The sequence below is a fragment of the Equus asinus genome, chromosome 24, assembly GCF_041296235.1.
Source record: "Equus asinus isolate D_3611 breed Donkey chromosome 24, EquAss-T2T_v2, whole genome shotgun sequence".
NCBI lineage: Eukaryota > Metazoa > Chordata > Mammalia > Perissodactyla > Equidae > Equus > Equus asinus.
This window is the reverse complement of record NC_091813.1, coordinates 58,629,566-58,647,876: the sequence shown is the minus strand read 5'-3', so window position 1 is coordinate 58,647,876 and position 18,311 is coordinate 58,629,566. Positions and strand designations below refer to the sequence as shown.

Below are 18,311 nucleotides of genomic sequence, written 5' to 3'. Positions count from 1 at the left end.
TAAAACATAAAGCTTTCCAATTCAGCAATTTTATCAACTACTTGGATAAGCACATAGAAGGCATGCTATTCAGGTTGTATATCTGACTCAAGCAAGGAAGGACAGCAAATATGTTTGGTGCTAAAAGTCAGGCTTCAAAATTCCTGGAAACTTAGAGTAATGGATGGAAAACAAACAAGATAAAACTAAAATTCCATTTCACAAGGAAAAACACTTTTTTTCTTCAGTGTGAATCTAACTGTTGTCAACCAACTAAGGAAATACGAAGCTGTATTTAAAAAATAAAAAGATGACAAATAACATTCCTATAAATGCATGAATCAGACCAAGATGGTCAAGAATCTGAAAACTCTGCCTTAGGTAGCGGGGTTTAGAAACTTGGGGTATTCAGCCTGGACCAGAGAACGTTCAGGGAGAACATGAAGCTGTCCTCAGATACATCTAACAATAACATACGAAAGAGGGATTCGAGGTCTTCTGTGTGGATGCTAAGTAACTGGGAATACGTAGAATAAATTGAAAGGAAATAAATTTTAACTAAAAATTAAAAAACAATCTTCTACTAGTGAGAGTTTTTCAAGCAACGAATGAGCAGCCTTTGAGTCCTTGGGACATCCCTGTAGCTGGAAAAGCTCAAATCCAGTTTGGAAAAGGCATATTGTCAGATGCAGCAGAGATTCTGGCCCTGGCATGGTAGCCCAGAGGACCTCTCCCTCACAACTAAACAATTTTATGTTCTGAAGTTAGACCTGGTGCCTGTGTTAAGAAGATGATGGAGGGGCTGGCCTGGTGGCATAGTTATTAAGTTTGCGTGCTCCACTTCGGCAGCCCAGGGTTCGTGGGTTCGGATCCTGGGCACAGACCTACACACTGCTCATCAAGTCACACTGTGGCAGCACCCCACATACAAAAATAGAGGAAGATTGGCACAGATGTTAGCTCAGCAACAATCTTCCTCAAGCAAAAAGAGGAAGATTGACAACATATGTTAGCTCAGAGCCAATCTTCCTGACAAAAAAAAGATGATGATGTGAAGGAAAAAATAAGATATCAAGTTAACATGAGCTTGACGCTTAGAAAAGAAAATGCTGCCTTTTCTTTCTAATCTCTCCATCACTTCTTCCAGGTCCTCAGGGCATTACCTAATTATTCTATTACCTGGTGCTTCTACATCCCAGACCTACTCATACAGAGGGACTGCAGGTCCTCATCCAAGGTGCCTATGAAATAAGGTCATTGTGAAATGGTGCACTAAAAACAAGTCATGGAGACGCTTGTTAGAATTCTGAGCACAGGAAAATAAATTTACCAGCTGTTATCAGAGCTATACAGACATAACCACACTGCTGCATACTGTTTACTTGAAAATGCAGGAAGATGTTTGCTAGTGGCTTGCTTTCTGTACACAGAAGAGAATACTACAACAGAATTGGCCGTTCTCATCAAACATATCACACATCAAGTTCCTATACAGATGTCACTGTCCACAGCATTAAGATTATCTGTCTTCATTTAAAATAGACATCAACGATTGATGCTCAACTATAACAGAACAATTATATTAAAACACTAATATCTGAAAATCCAGTCACCGGACTTTACAGAATAATACTGTACTGTATATCCAACAGTTGCTAAGAGAGTATCTTAACAGTGCTCATCACGAGGAAAAAAAAATCTAACGATGTGTGGTAATGGATGTTAGCTAGATTTATTGTGATGATCATTTCACAATATATACACACATCAAATCATTACACTGAAACGAATATGTTATATGTCACTTACAGCTCAATAAAAAAAATCCAGTCACTTATAATTTATTTTAAAAAATTTATATCAGTAAGGAAAAAAGTTAACACCACCAAGTTACCCAATTCCTAGCATTGTACATCTGTTCCTTAAACTAATATGCAAAGTTCTACTCAGTAAACTTAAACATGTATGAATTCTCCAACTACCTTTGGATACATTACAAAGTGGACAAATCATAATAATTTTTTTTTTGCTGTTAAAAAAAATTTTTATGGAAAAAATTTCTATAGAGTTTTCATTGAAGATATTACAACTGAAAATTTCTCTTACAGAACAGATTTACTCTAATTATTCTGACATTATATTTGGAAGGTACTATGTAGGTAGTAGTTAAGAATAACGGCTTTGGTGTTAGACATAAAGAGGAAGAAATCTTGGCTCCATTACTTGCTAGCTGCATAACGTGGGAAGTTACTAAACCACTCCAAGTCTGTTTCCTTGTCTGTCAAAATGAGGAAAATACCACCATCAACCTCCCGGGCTGTTCCGAGGATTAAATGGGGTCATATTTGTAAGTCTCCTGGCACAGAGTGAGCAGTCAGCAAAAGAGCGCATGGTACCACCAATATACACAAGTAAAACTTTATGACGTGTTATAGGTCCTGAGCGGGCGGGTACAGGAACCTGGAGTTGGAGTGGCTCTTCTTCTGCTTTATTGCTCTGCTCATGTCCTCATGGCTTTACATCTTTAAAAACTTACCTCTCCTTGAACTCCACATCTCTCTCCTGCTATGGCCCTAATTTTTGGCCTCCCTTTCCAGTCATGTTCCCAGAAGAACTGCCCAGAAGCTTGGTCTCCACTCCCTTACATCCCATTTTCACTTAATTGGCTTCTGAAACCACTGCACTGAAACTGCTTTCATTCAGTCAGCAGGGACCTCCGAGTGGTCAAACTTAGTGGATACTTTGCAGCCCTCATCTTCATTTACCTCTCACTGCTTTCTCCTCTTCTGGATTCCAGCTCTTCTAGATTGCATCCTAGTAGACCACTAACTGTTGGAGTTACCCAATTCTCTTCCCCAGTCCTTCGTTCTGGGGTTCTGAAGAGAGTTTACACTCTCTCCCTGAATGATTCCTCACCGATTCCCACGGCTGGGGCTAACAACTCTTACATTTCTCTCTCAGCTCAGATCACTCTGTTTTCACTCCAGATTCACATACCCAACTCTGCATTTTGTGGTTCCACTGGATGTCTCAAAGGCATCTCAAACTTAACACATGTGAGCTTAAATTCTTGAGATTCCCACCCCCCCGAAACTGTTATTTTTGTAGTTTTCTCATTTCATTTAATGGCACCTTCATCCATCTAATTGTTTAATCCATATTCCTAAGCATGGGCCTCCATGACCTGCCCCAGCCTACTGCTCCACTCTTCCGGTGCTATCCTCCCTAACAGCCCTGTTCCAGCCATGCTGGCCTGCTTGCAGATGCAGGAACCTGCCAAGCTTTTTCCCCACCTTAAAGTCTTTGAGTCTAAGCGTTTCCTCTAGAATAGTCCCCCCCTTTCCTTTCTCCCCAGTCCTCCTCCTAAACACACAGATCAGCTGGCAATCTGCTCCTACCCAGGATCTGCTTAAACGTCATTATCCTCCAGAGGTTTTCCTTGATCATCGCTCCTGTCTAAAGTGGATGTTGCCCTTGCAATTCTTTCATAACATCCTGTTATTTCCCCTTACAGCAAACACTGCAATTTCTAATGACATATGCATTTACGTGTTTCCTTGTTTAATGTCTTTGTGAAAAGTAATCTCCAGAAGAGCAAGGACCACATTTGTTGTGTTCACCGCCCTACTTTCTCGGCTTAACAGGTGCAGGCACATAAAGTCTGTCTGAGAGATACACATGCATAAGTTTTTCCCCACAACACAATAATGTATTTCAAATCCAAGGATAAACATTATATGTCTCTAATAAAGTCTTATATTTGATTAAGTCAAAGAACTGGAAGACGTTTTAAGTATCCACTTGGATCAGATAATATAAAAACCAAAATGGTCATTTATTCAAAATTAAAGGTTTTCCTATGCATTAAAAATCAACAGAAAGAAGGCAAAGATTACATATATTAGTCTCATAACTCAATTAATTTTATAATTTTAAGTTTTCAATGACCTGTTAACACAGTACAAACTGCACTTAAAGATAGTGTTGTGTGTGTTTATGACTAATTTTTATATTTTCAAAACCCATATACTCTTATAAAAGAAAAATTATATTATATACTTGCATACACATATATGTGTATTTATACTTATTTTACATTTAAAATACATCTAATCTCATAAAAGAAAAATATCCTGAAATCCTGATTGTATAAGCTCAGAGTTGTGGTTTAAAAAAATTAAGTCTCTCTCATTATGTAGTGAAAGCAGCTGATTTAGCAGAGTAAAAGGAAATATCCCCCAGTTAAGAAAAAAAAAAAGGATGATGGAGCCATTGAAATGGAGATGGCTCAGTCCCCAATGACCTCACCAGCATCTGCTTCAATTACTTTCTGAAAATGAAATAACCAAATTACCACTCAGCTTTCTGCTGTGCTAACAAAATTAATCCGAAAGATCAAAATTCATCTGCTTTAAATCATATATTACACAACTTCTCAAACCAAAACCTCTTCTACCTCTGTGAAGAACATACACCTTGGCTGTCATAATCAACAGTAACATACTCTCACATACACAGAAAAAAATTAATGGAATGATTAATGACTTAGCTCAAATCACCCATGACAGGGATTTCATTCCACCTATTCAGAGTGGGATCAATCAATTTTGATTCTATTTTGCTCTGTACAACAGATGTGTTCTTGAAAATATACATGCAAACTGTATTTTAAATGCCAGAGTAGTTTAGAAATATAATTAGGTTTTATTTTTTTAGTGTAGAAAAGAATATTTAAAGCATGAATAACTGGCCTCTAATTTAACTGCTTCCTAAGTTCACAGGGTCATGATTTGGCCATCCAGTCTGTCAAGTACTCCATAAATACACTACTGAATACCATTTTAAAATCCTGATGTAATCCATATTTTTATTCTCTTGTTCTTCTATATTTATTTCATATTCTCTGTTCACACCTAAACAATTCTTGTCTCACAACTATCAAGCTGCATTTCTCATTTCACTCTGTGAGATCCCCACCTCAAAGTCATCTTGGATTCTTCTTCAAGTGAAATCAGTCACGTGGTTCTAATAAAACTACTCAGAGAAGACCTCCTCCTTGCTCTCCACCACCTTCTGCCCCAGCAGATGCTACATCCTCTCTTGCTTTGGGAAGAGACTCACGAGGTCCCCCAACCCAACTACCTCATCTTCCCTTCTTGTGTCTAGGACACTCGGATGCCTGCTACGGTGCTTACTCATCTGTCTGCTCTCTCTGGTGCTGAACCACATTTGCAAACCACAGGCCACCCTGTGTCTGGCTCAGTCTCTTTAAACCTGGCCTGTATCCTTTTCACTACTGTCTCCATTTGTGTAAGAAGCAAAAAACTAAAACAGGCAGGCAGGCCTGCTGCATGTTCACTGGTAGAAGGGACCACAAAATGAGTGCAGAAAAAAATGGAAGGTGAACCATTTTGTTTATGCAAACTTTATTTAAATGGTAAATGAAGGAAACAGGAAACGGGAAGTAAAAATACATGAACCCATGCCCCATGGCTCAAGCACCAGGTCATCACCTTTACAACGGAAGTGCCCAGTGAGGTGTGCTTCAACTGTTAAGGCCTCCAGCTCTGAATCTAGAGAGGAAATACTCTAATAGGGGAATTCTTGCCACATTCCAGAACTACAGAGGAAGGTCAGGAGATGGCTGACATTTCTTTGGTATGTAGGGACTTTCAAAGTTTCCCCAAAAGAGCAGAGATTCCCTAGCTTGTTCCAAAGTTCCTAAGAATATCTTCATAGTGAAAATCAGAAAATGCCAGTTTATACTTAAATACATTTAATCATTTAGATCAGTGAGTATGGATAACTGATAAGGGTCTATAAAACTCAATTCAACAGAGTTTAATGAAGAATATGGCAGAACGATGAAGAGCACAGGCTAAGAGATCAGGCAACTGGGGTTGAGTCCTGGATCTGCCAGTTCATAGTTATGTGACCTTGGGCAAGTTACATAACATCTTAGGATGATAACAGGACCTATTTCATGGAGTAATTGTTAGATTACATGAGCAGACAAATCAGTCTGTTACATAGTAAATGTTCACCAAATGTTAGCTATCATTCATGGTGAATGACTGTTGGGTGCAGGGCACTAAGCCAGATCTTGTGAGGAATACAAAAATGAAAAAGAACTAACAATAAATACCAACAGAGAAATAAGGCAGAGAGGATGAGAGTGTTACTGGGTGTATCCAAAGACAGACTGTATTAAGGGCCCCAAGAGAAGGAAGCCTAGCAATGCCCTCTGAGCCCAGTGGCAGGAAAGGGCACATCTAGTTGTTGTTGTGTGTGTGTGTGTGTGTGGATGTGCATGCGTGCTCGCACATGCTGGTGGGGGGAGAGGGGGATGACGGAGGGGGGTGAAGGATTAAATGAAATAGTAAAGGTCTCAAGGAGACAGTGTCACAATTTAAGATGGATTTGCCAGACTGAGGGGTCTGCCATCACTGTACATAAGGAGAGAATAGTCAAGAGCAGTTCTTTGTATAATGAAAGCAAGTTCTGAGGGGGCAAAGTGTAAGACGTACAGAAAATCTAAGTAGGAGATGAAGACAGAGGTAGGAATGAGCCATCTTGTGCAAAACCTCTAATTTGAGAGAATTTGGGATGCAGAAGTGTCATATCTGAACTGTGCCTCCAGAAGACTAATCTGGGAAGATGCGTGGGAGGGTACACAATTAGCATCTGACTTATGAGGGTAGAGGGGGGTGACGATTCTTGGAATTTTCAGACATAAGTTTCAGGGGAAAAGAGGAACTTTTCTACCAAAATCACCAACAGCTGGACTACGAGCACAAGCAACGAAGTGTCAGAGCTGTGAGCACAAAGCATTTTCTGGTTCAGAACTCAGTTTTCTCTTGCTGAGGAATTGTTGTACCAGCAAAAATGAAAGGTTTCAAATGCATGTAATGAAAGTATCTCAGGCTGATAGGGCCAAGTTTAAGCCCAAGTTCAAGAGCCAGTTCAGCTGAAGTCTTCCTCAACTGTCAGCAACAATGTTAAAAAAGGAAGGGGTAACTTAAATCTACTTTTCATGGGCTTCAGTCTTTTCTGTGTCTTAGAGTCTGGAATCTTGAGTCTTTCACTGAAGGCTGTGTCTAGAGCACGATCATGGACAAGTCTCAAAGGATACATAAACTCCCCGAAAATTTACGTAAAATTTGTGCCTATGTATTTATTCTTACTCTTTCTTGTTTATTTCTGTATTCCTCACTTAGGCAGCATGCTTTCATATTAAAATTCATTAGTACTTATCTTTCATGAGTGCTTATTCTAAGGACTTCGTATATTTTAACTCAGTCAATCCTCTCAACAATCTTATAAGGTAAGGTACTATTATTATTTTCATTTTGGAGAAAAGAAACTATACCTACGGCCCCACAGCTAGTAACTAGCGCTATAGAGAAGAAACCTGCGGGAGGCCCACATACAGTTGCCCAAGCTTTGTGACCACAATAGTTCCAACTGGTGGTTTTGTTAGGTTTCGTGTTTTGTTACAGCTTCACTGGGTCTCACTCCAGATCTGGGACAATCCAGATAAGCCTGGGATTCCAGGTTAAACAGAGACATGCTTGTCATAGTTTTATAGGGACCCATTACACTGCACTGTAGAAAAGTATATTTATACAAAAGGTACTTTATGTACAACTGTCTTTGAACAATTGGTTAATGTGTGTTAGATCAACAATTTTCAAACAAATTTGTTTTTCAATGAGGAAAATTAACCTCACTCCCAGTAGCCTAACCACCAAAGACTCCTCTAAATCAATGAGTCATTTTTTGATTGTGGCTCACAATAAAAAATAATTTTAAATTGTGATTCAATATATACATACTTATATTTAAAACAAAAACTTCATGAAATATTATTTATTCTGACTACATACAACGCACTCTGATATTTTCTATTCAGTCTAGCTTAGTCTATACTAATCTGTTCTATTCCACTAAAAAAAAATGCTGGTTCCTAGCCACCAAATTGATTTCAGGATGCCCCAATGGGCTGTAACCTACTGATTGAAAGGCAGTATTCTACCCGGAATCAAATCAAGTAATTCAGTCTGCCTAAAAATGAAGCAAAAAGCATGAGTCTAACTGTTAATGTCTAAATGTTTGTAAGCTTTTTCTAATCTGTAGAAAAGAGTTAATGATTTCCTGAAAACATTAGAAGATCAAACTTGACCATGGATGTTTTTCCCATTAATGAATGACAAGCAATATGTAAATATTCCCTTAAGAGCTGCCTGATCTGAACTCAATCAAGAAAATGGGAAACATAAGCCTTAAACAACATTACAGCTCATTTAAGAGTTTAATTGGTAATGAGTAAGATTTTCAAATAAGGCACAAGAAACTTTTTCATAGGAAATGGTTTTAAAAGTCTTCATCTTTTTAAGATTAATGAAATTGCTGAATACTGAAAAGTTTGTAGTGATAAAAATTAAGACTCACAAACCATTTCTATCCTACATATTGTAATATTATAAATATTCTCAGTCTGTCAGTTGGTCAAAAAATACCTAGCATTTGTTAAATGCCAACCACTATTTAACAAGGCACAGAGAAGGAGCACTGAACTATTGCAGAGTCCTCACCATCCAGAGGGCCCACGTCAGCGGGGAGATTGACTGTCAACACATTAACAAACAAATAAGAGCTATGAAGGTCACAAGAGCGTCCTTGGGCAGTGCTGTGGATCACTATTTTAACAACCAGCATCCTCTAGGATGGTTCTTAGAAACTGAAATCAAATATGGTTTCCAGTAAAGTCAACCAAAACATTCTACTCCCAAACCAAAAGTAATTATTCCTGCTTATCACATTATGAAGCTAACAACATGTTCTAATCCCCTCTCTCAGACAAGCAAAAATTAATGCCTAATGCACTTTAAACTAAGACAACATGGAATGAAGGAAATAATCAGAAACAAACAAAGCTGACTGGGATTCAGGGCTCAGATCCTCCATTTAAAGGCTAAATGATTTGAGGCAAGTTATTTACCCTCCTGAGCTCTGGAGTCCTCATCTGCATTTATATCTACTCGGGATCCTGGTGAAGGTAGAGTGAGGGCAGGCACATGCAAGCACCCTGTAAAGTACTAACAAATGCTCTTAGTAACTTTTATTAGAATCAGTAGGCATAGTGAAACCTAGAGAACAAAATATTACCCAAAGATTAAGAAGGTATAATTACCAAGCACTTAAAACAGTTTTATTTGCTTTTCATGTATAAATTCCATTAAAACCTGCAATATGACAGAATATCCAAATCCAACAACGGGTCAGAATCAAGTTTCTCCTCAAATCTTGGATACTAAGGTCCTTCTTTAATGGTTCTTGGCCGGCAGGAAAAAACAATCCACGGACTGTTAATTAAAGGAAGGGCAAGAGTTGACGCCACCCCACTCCACCCATGCAGTACGTTCATTCCTAGCACAGGCATACCAGAAAGAGCTGGCTCTATCCTAGGGTTCAAAGACTGCCTCTGGGGGCCGGGGCCAGGGAGCGCTCCCCGTGTCCTCAGCAGGGCTGCCAATCAACCCGCCAGAAGTGTGCAGGCTACACGTTCCACTGGATCTTAGACTCTGTACTGACCAAGAGGGCAAGCTGAAGCTTTCCGTCCAAATGTCTCTCTGCTTTCATTTGTATTATAGGCAACTACTCTTTTTAGACAAGACGCAACCCAAGCAAGTAAAGGGGATCACTAAGGCAAAACCCTGACGACACAGGCAGGGTATACAGGCTGCATGTTTCACACTGCCTTGGTTGGTTAATACTCTGACATAACCGTATTACAGATGGGTAAAGTCGACAAGACATGTACGGTAGGATGTCTTCAAGTTATAAACAAATTGTTTTGGAATAGGTCACTTATAAATTAGGTCTTTAGAATCCGGGATGCATTTCCGCAAATTAATTTACAATGGTACACATTAATGGTAAGCTGCTAGGACTGCCCACAGAAATCTTCTCAACCCACACTGAGAATAGCAGTGGTCAGGTAACCTGTGTTCGACAGGCCCCCTTCCACCACTAAGTTGCCACGTGGCCCTGGGCAGCATGGCAGAGCGTAAGCTCTAGAAGAGAAGGATGTCCTTGGGCTCAGATCCTGCCGCACCTGCCTGCTGTATAATCTCACGGAAGTTATTCAACCTCAACCCATTTGAGTCTAAATTTCCACAGCAGTCAAATCAATATTTGGGGATGAAAATTTGTATATAGATCAGTGGCGTGGGATGAAGATAACTTGGACCAGTTTTCTCAACCTTTTTCATAGCAAAGCAGGCACGGAAGAGGATAATACTTCTACTGCACCCTGGGTAGGATGCAGCCCATGGCTGCAGTTGAGCAGCCTGGGTCTCTGGCCACCCCGACGGCTGAGGCGTCAGTGTCTCCGGCACGCCTGCCCAAGGCATGAGATTATGTCAAGCAACACCAGTGGTGAGGCTCTGATTAGCAGTTACTAGATATGAAGTGCCTTGGGAGGGGGCCAACACATCTTTGACAAATTCCCCTTGTGGGCTTAGGGCCCAACTCGTAACTAAAAGGGTGCCTCAGATTTCTCCAAGAACTTTGGACTATGTGATTCCACTTCATGATGTCCCAGAACCTAGCTGCGCTCATAACAATGAAGCTTTGAGAAACTATGATTTCACTTTGGATTGTTGTAATTGCTCCCACCTCTCCCTGATCTGAACAGCAAGAGCAGCTCATGGAATGGGAGTGGGGTGTCAAGATGAGGATTCTTTGGGGTGAAGATGAAGGTGCAGCGAGGGATAGAAGATAAGGTCAGGACGGATTTGTCCTTAAAGGAATGACTGAGTACTCACTGTGCCAGGCATTCTGTAAAAGTTACCTCAATCTTCACAGCCATCTCAGTTTGGTTTTGTTTGAGTGAGGGAGCTACACAGTTTACTATGTATATTTAATAAAAAGTCTATCCAATGAGTCAAACACCTCTAGATCCTCCTCCCGGAAGAAGGGGTCAAACCTCAATCGGTGTGGACAAGGGACTGATCTGGTTCAGCTTTAGTCCTCCTTGCTGTGTCCCATTTGGGCTTCTTCTCCCTGGTTCGGGCTGGGATGCTTCCTTCTTTGAAGCCATCTTGTTAGTGGGTTACTATTAGCCACATTTAACAACTGAAGATACGTAGGGTGACGGAGTTTAGAGAACTTTGCCAAGATTACACACTGGAGTGCTTTTCAAATGCTAGGTGTTCTGCTGATGGGTCAGAGGCTCAAGGCTGAAGAAATGCCAGGGTAGAGGCTGGGGACAGGAGTGGGAAGAGTCAGGGGAGCAGGCATGGGGGGTAAGATGTATTCAACACTCTGTACCCTTGAGCGGGGTCGGTCGTGATGGAAACAAGAGCAGCATCCCCCTCCCTGCTGTGTGCCACAGGCTCTGAAGCGGGTGGGTAAGAGAAGAGGCTGGGTGGCGGTGGCAGTTCTGCTTTTCTAATAACCAGGAAGGAGTGGGAGGAGGCCAGCAAGTCTAGGGAAGAGGGACCTATGTGAACAAGGCACAGTCTACTGATGAGTCTCTATCACTCATGTCTACTCACAGGCTCTCTCAGACCTTATCAGAGGGGAAAAGTAAATCTCCTACAAAACACCACTTTGGGTTAACTAAAAATATATTTTTGCTATTCTAAATTAATCCTTGATCTTGGAAAATATGTTTTTAAAGAATTTTCAAACATATAAAGAGCACAAAGAGATTGAGACAAAAATCACTAAATGGGTCCAAATTCTACGAAAGCCAAATAACATCAAAATGAGAAGGGAAGAGAGCCCTGCGCAGCAGGACTGAAGAAAACACCGCCTTCTGACTACAGAGGAAGGAGGAGAGTGCAGGGGCCATAACGAATAGCGATCGCTCCAGAGGACAGTACAGGGGGTATAATTTGCTTAAATAATTCAGTTGTTCATTTGGTTTCAAGACCTGTCAAGAACCAAGGAATTAATACACATGTATATAACATACTAACATACTAATTTTGTATATACAAATTCTTTGCAAAAATATGGGAAAAGGTATCCATGAATTATTTGATCTAGAATAAACTACAGGTACAAAACAACTCTGAAGATCCTGAAAACCACATGGGCCAGGACCAGGAGATCCTGAAAACTCCTTAGGGCTTATCCAGAATAAATCTATTTAGCAGTGACGCTAATTCACCCTTCATTTAGAGTTACACGGGCATGTTTCAAGACAAACGATGAGAAGGTTTTGGGTGTTCCTCGAATTGCTCATTTCAATCCAAAATTATTAAAATAGGGTCTTTTAAACTTAACTTTGCTTTGATGTTCAATTCTGAGGTTGGAGGCGCAGAGAGAGAGAGAGAGAGAAAAACAATCAACAAAAGAGATGGATAAAGGATTATTTACCAAACACAATCATGCAATGTTTATGAAACCACATGGTAAAATAGCACACCAAGGAAAGAGAGGGTATTTAACTACTCAAAAGGAAAAAGGGATGGGGGGACAGAGTTTAAAGGCAATTTTTAGGGTTTCAGATAGACATTGTGGTAGCAGGCAGAAATCAGGACAACTCTTCCTTTTGATCTCCTCCACACCCTTAGAGAGATTTGTGTACGGCGGTGTGACTGCATCAGCTGGGCCTCCCCCTTGGCCTGACTTTACATTCTTCTCTGGACATCTTGCTTGGAATGCCCTTAGCACACTGCCCCAGAGAAATCGGCCCTGTGTTGTTAGAAACGGGCTTTCAAGTAGGTCCTATTGGTAATTCCACTTTACGGAATGCCACAATTTGGTTAGAAGGCATTTGAAAAGGTTTATAACTTTGGTTGCCTCTTTTCTGACAATGAAGGTTTTTTTGGTTTGCTTTTTGCTTTTAATAGCTTGACCATTTTGGGGCTGCCATTTCATGATAATAGCTAAACTATGGGTTTGTCTGTTTTCTCTCTTTCTCTATCTCTCCCCCCACCATCTCTCAATCTCTCTCTCTCATTTCCTAGTAATTAATCATGTTTCCTCACTGTTTTAATAGCATCACTGATTTGTGTCCTTGTCCTGCTATCTTTCTGCTCCTGAGGTCACATCTCATTTTAAGATATGTTTTTCTTTTCATTGTTAGAATACTTTCGACTAGAAGGCAAAGCAAGCATGACAAATTTTACATTTTGGAGTTGAAAAAACTATGCTGTTCTTCCAGAACAGCTTCATCTTGCATTCTCAGTTTAAGGGGCTCCTCTCACTCTACATCTTAGGAACAAGAAGTGGTTAACTTTGAGCAGGCTGTTCATGAAGCAACAGTCACGCTTACTATTGGAATCAGTTTGGATTCAGACTGAGAAGGCACTATTCTAGCTTTTGAAATCACTCTGTAGGGCATCCATAGGCAAAAAAAAAAAAAAAAAGAACTCTGACCTAAACTCACATCTTATATACAAGTTAATTCAAAATGAACGACTGACTTAAATATAAAACATAATACTCTAAAAATTCTAGGGAAAAAAAATGAAAGAAAATCTTCAGGACCTAGGGCTAGGCAAAGAGTTGTTAGACTTGACACCAAAAGCACAATCCATTAAATGAAAAACTAATACACTGAAGTGCATCAGAATTAAAACCTTTTGCTCTGCCAAAGACGCTATTAAGAGGATGAAAAGAAATATAAAATATTTACAAACTACATATCAAAGGACTAGTATCTAGAATGTATAAAGAACTTTCAAACCTCAACTATAAAAAAAAAATACAATTAGAACACAGCAAAAAGACACGGCACTGAAGAAGATGGATAGACAGCTAATGAGCACATGAAAAGATGTTCAACTTTTTTTAGTCATTAAAAAAATGCAAATTAAACCACAATGAGATATCACAGCATACCTATCAGAATGGCTGAAATAAGAGTGACAATACCAAATGCTGACGAGGATGCGGAGAAAGTGGGTCACTAATACACTGCAGACGGGAAGGAGCGTAAAACAGTACAGCCACTCCGGAAAAGAGTATGGCAGTTTCTTACAAAATTAAACAAGCACTTATCATTTGACCCAGCAATTCCACTCGCGGGCATTTATCCCAGAGAAATTAAAACTTACATTCACACGAAATGATACAAATGATGCTAGCAGCTTTATTCATTAACAGCCCCAAACTGGAAACAACACAAATGCCCTTCAATGGATGAATGGTTAAAAAATTGTGATACACTCATATCATGACATAGTACTTAGCAATAAAAAGGAATAAACTATTGATACATGCAACATCTCAGGCAGATCTCAAGTACTACGGTCTGAATGTTTGTGTTCCACCAAAATTCATATGTTGAAACCTAATGTCCAATGGGATGGCATTAGGAGGTGGTGCCTTTGGGAGGTGATTGGGTCATGAGGGTAGAGCCCTCAGGAAGGGATTAGTGCCCTTATAAAGGAGGCCTGAGAAAGCTCCTTGACCCTTCTGCCATGTAAGGTTACAGTAAGAAGATGGCCTTATGTGAACCAGAGAGCTGACTCTCACCAGACACAGAACCTGACTATGCTGGTAGCCTGATCTCAGACTTCCAGCCTCCAGACTGTGAGAAATAAATTCCTGTTGTTTATAAGCCACTTTCTCAGTCTGCGGTATTTTGTTATAGCAGTCCAAATGGACTGTGACACCAAGAGAATTGCACTAAGTGAAAAAGGTTACATGCTATATAATTAATTCCATTTATATGATATTTTTGAAATAACAAATTATAGAGATTAAGAACAGATTAGTGGTTTTCAGGAGCGGTAGGTAGAGGGATGAAGGTGAATGCGGCTACAAAAGGGTAGCACGTGGGATCTTTTGGATGGAATTGTTCTGTATCTTGATTGTGATGGTGGCCACACAAATCTACACATGTGATACAATTACACAGAATTAACTACACACACAAACACAAATGGGTGCTTGTAAACCTGGTGAAATCTGAATAAGGTCAGTGGATTGTATCAATGTCAATTTCCTAGTTGTGATATTGTAGGATAGTCACGTAAGGTATTAGCATTGTGGGAAACTGGATAAAGGATATAGAATATCTCTCTGTATTATTTTTTACAACTACATGTAAATCTACAAGTATCTCAATATAAAATGTTTTTAAAAATCACTAGATAGTCCTTATTTATTCTAAGTGTCCTATCTTTCTAATATTTCACCTGTTAGATGCCCAATTTCTTCCTTCCCCAAACACCTGTTACTCTCTGTAGTTGTAACAGTGAAAAACATTTCACTAAAATTAGTACTTTAACTCTTGCTTTCCAAAAACACTTATTCTTAGTTTACTATTACTAATTGGAACAGGCCCTTTGGAGATAACCCTATATTTGAATACTGACTCTTACACTGCATAAAATGGGCAAAACACTTTCTGAGTCTTAGTTATCTCACTGGTAAAATAGGGGGAAAACCTACAGCATAGGTTTATTGTGAAGATAAATAAAATAATAAGTAAAGTAGTTGGCCCATAGTTCCTTAAATGTTCATTTCCTTCCTTTTTTTATTAACGAGCTAAAAACGTAGCTTAATTTCTTGATAAAAATATCAAAAAATTTTTGGTTCTGAGTTTCCAAGGCTCATAGTTGAAAAACAGGAAATGCACCTTTAACATCGTAGACTGAGGGGGTTGGGGATGTGGTAAGGCTGAATTCAGTCCTTAAGAAGTATTTCAATTTGGAAAACCATAATGATCATTTTAAGTCTAGGTTCTCACTCTGAGTTTGAAAACATTCCAGATATCAAAATGATTTATAAATGTTTTAGCATATTATTGATTTTATTATGATTAGCGAGTGACTGCCAAATAGATGTTTAAATCTGTAAACAGTAACCAACCATATACTAGATAACCTCCATTCAGACACCAACAAATGTATACATGTTGGATGAGTTCCAGTTTTCAAACTGACATGGACTCCAAGGGTAGAATTTCATCCATTCCATCCACCTACAAAAATACTTTTTAGGAAGAAACTCCACACAAGGTAACGAGCTTTAAATATGTCATAGATTTTTAGTTATAGCTCAACCAATTAAGCTACAGAGCAGCAGGAACTAAGCATTTAGGATTTAAAACTCAATGTAAGTTCCTAAATGTGGGATTCCAAGCAATTTGCAGTTCAGGGCATACTGACAGCTAGATTCCCTGAGCAGCCCTGACCTGAGAACCACCAGAGATACAAGAAGAACCAAATGTTATTCCTCTAATAGAAATAACAAAAAGGATGAAACAAACTATATTTAACTTCCCCTGGCTACCTGTTCTGATTCTGAACAGTTACAAAACAAAATGCCAAGTAATGCTTGCGGACAAAGTCCTCTCAAACGTTTTTTTAAAGTACTGATACAATTTTGCAAAGCGAATGCTTACCGAGCAAAATAACTTTGTTTCCGTTCCTTCTTCTCTTCCTTGGTATCCATAATATGCAATCAAAAGTGCCAAGTATTTGGGAAAGTCCTTCTTTTTAATCAATAAATCATAACCCTGTAAAAAACAATAACAACAAAGTGACTAAACATTAGAAGTTTATCATGACCAACGTGAAGAATAAATCAGAGTGAAGCTACATGGCCCACAGCAAATGGAAGATAAACTTTAACCAGTAAACACAGTCCATATGAGTCATATATGAAACATGAATGCCCACGGTGGGGGGAAAAACTACAATTAGAATAGAGGTGTTAAACTATAAAATAAAAGGCAGCTGGAAAAGTAAACTGAAGTATTTTCCTCATAAATAACAATTATTTCAAAATGTGCTAAAATGAAAACCACTGACTTTGGAAGATTTTAGGCTAGCCATGCAGAAGCTAATTGTTTTTTTTTTTTTTTTAATTTTTGCACTCATAATCACTCTTTTCAAGTAATTAGTGACAAACGTGTCATACATAATTGTGAAAAGTCGATCACATAGGTGTTTTACAAGAATGCTCTTTCTTTAAAAATAAAAATAAATCAGAACTCTGTTTTATTTTCAGAAACATGCCAGCGAGTACATCCCACTTGAGCAAATGTGGAAATGAAAGTACGAAGCCTCAGGAAGCTGTTCTTCAGATGGCTTCATAAGCTTGCCTCCGCCCCGCCTGCTCCGCTGCCCCAGCTACCCTCAGCTATGTTTCCCAGTAGTGGTTTCCACCTATAATAAAAGGTTGTCTCCAGATCAATCTTCCTTAAATACCACTTTCATCATGCCACTCCCCTGCTCAAAAATTTCCAATGTCTACCTACTGTCTGATTCACTAATCTAAATTTTCTGCAGAGCATTAACACCTCCTAAAATCTGTCCTTTCACCCTGAAGGGGTACCGAAGAAAAAGCCAAGAGTGTTCACCAATCAAAATTATTTACTAATTCATTTCAATTCAATAAACAACTTAATTCACAATACATATTGCATGAAAGGTACTGCAATAAGTTTCAGATACCAAAGATAAATGTGCCGCAATGGAATTTACCGTCTTGTGAGGGAGACACTTAGGATTTCAGGTCAGTGGGATACGAATTGCTATGGAGGAGGCACAGGTGCCATTAGAGCCTAGAGGAAGAACACTCAACCTGACGCAGCCCACCCCATGCACTCCCCCCACACACCAGGATCTGAAGGATAAGAATGGGTTTCCCAGTTAAAGGGTACAGAGAAGTAGGTCCAGCTTGAACAAAAGCAAGAAGACACAATATTTCCCTGCTGGCCCAGCATATAATGTGAAGGAGGGCAACACTGGGAGCTGAGGATGAAGACAGGATTGGGCAGGATTAGGGCCATGGAGGATCTTCTATGCCATGCTAACAAGCTTACACTTCATCCTATATATGCATTATGTGCTGCCCACTCCCTCTGCTGCACCCATGTCAGACATCACTAAGTGATCATGCTGAACCCAGAAACAGCACTCACAGCAGCCATTACCAAATTGATCGGAGCTGATTCATGACAGAAAACCAATTTCCTCATCCCTGAAGCATATGAAAGGAAGCCACCAAAGGGTTTTCCATGACAGAGTGTGATACGCAGATTGTCGAGGATGGACTTGAGAGCTTAAGAACAGGGTAAAGTAGATCCATTAGAAAGAAATTACAGTGAAACTGGTTAAGAGGAGGGCCTATACTTAGGCAGCAGTATTTGACATAGAAAGTGGAGGGATGAATTCAAGAAATATTTAGGAGGCAAATGAGTCGAGACTTGGTGACTCATGAGTGTAGACAATGAGGGAAAGGAAGGAATGAGGAATGCCCTCCGAGTTTGTGCTTCAGGGACCAGGTAGACTGTGACAGCAGATATGACACCACCACATGAAGGAGGCAGGCTGGGGCGGGGGGGGGGGGGGGGGGGG

The 18,311-nt window shown here is 39.6% G+C and overlaps 1 protein-coding gene across 7 annotated transcripts in view; it reads right to left on the bottom strand.

Moving 5' to 3' along the window:
- NCOA7 (nuclear receptor coactivator 7) overlaps nucleotides 1–18,311 on the bottom strand; it is a 147,210-nt gene that overhangs the window by 97,211 nt on the left and 31,688 nt on the right. For 6 of the 7 annotated variants that reach the window (XM_044757115.2, XM_070496674.1, XM_014858309.3 and 3 more), the window contains one exon: nucleotides 16,352–16,465. In XM_044757115.2, coding sequence (XP_044613050.1) covers nucleotides 16,352–16,401 — 50 coding nt within the window. In that variant the 5' untranslated portion in view covers nucleotides 16,402–16,465. Of the gene's footprint in view, nucleotides 1–16,351; nucleotides 16,466–18,311 lie in introns of those variants that run through there. The other variant, XM_014858311.3, reaches the window with a different exon arrangement.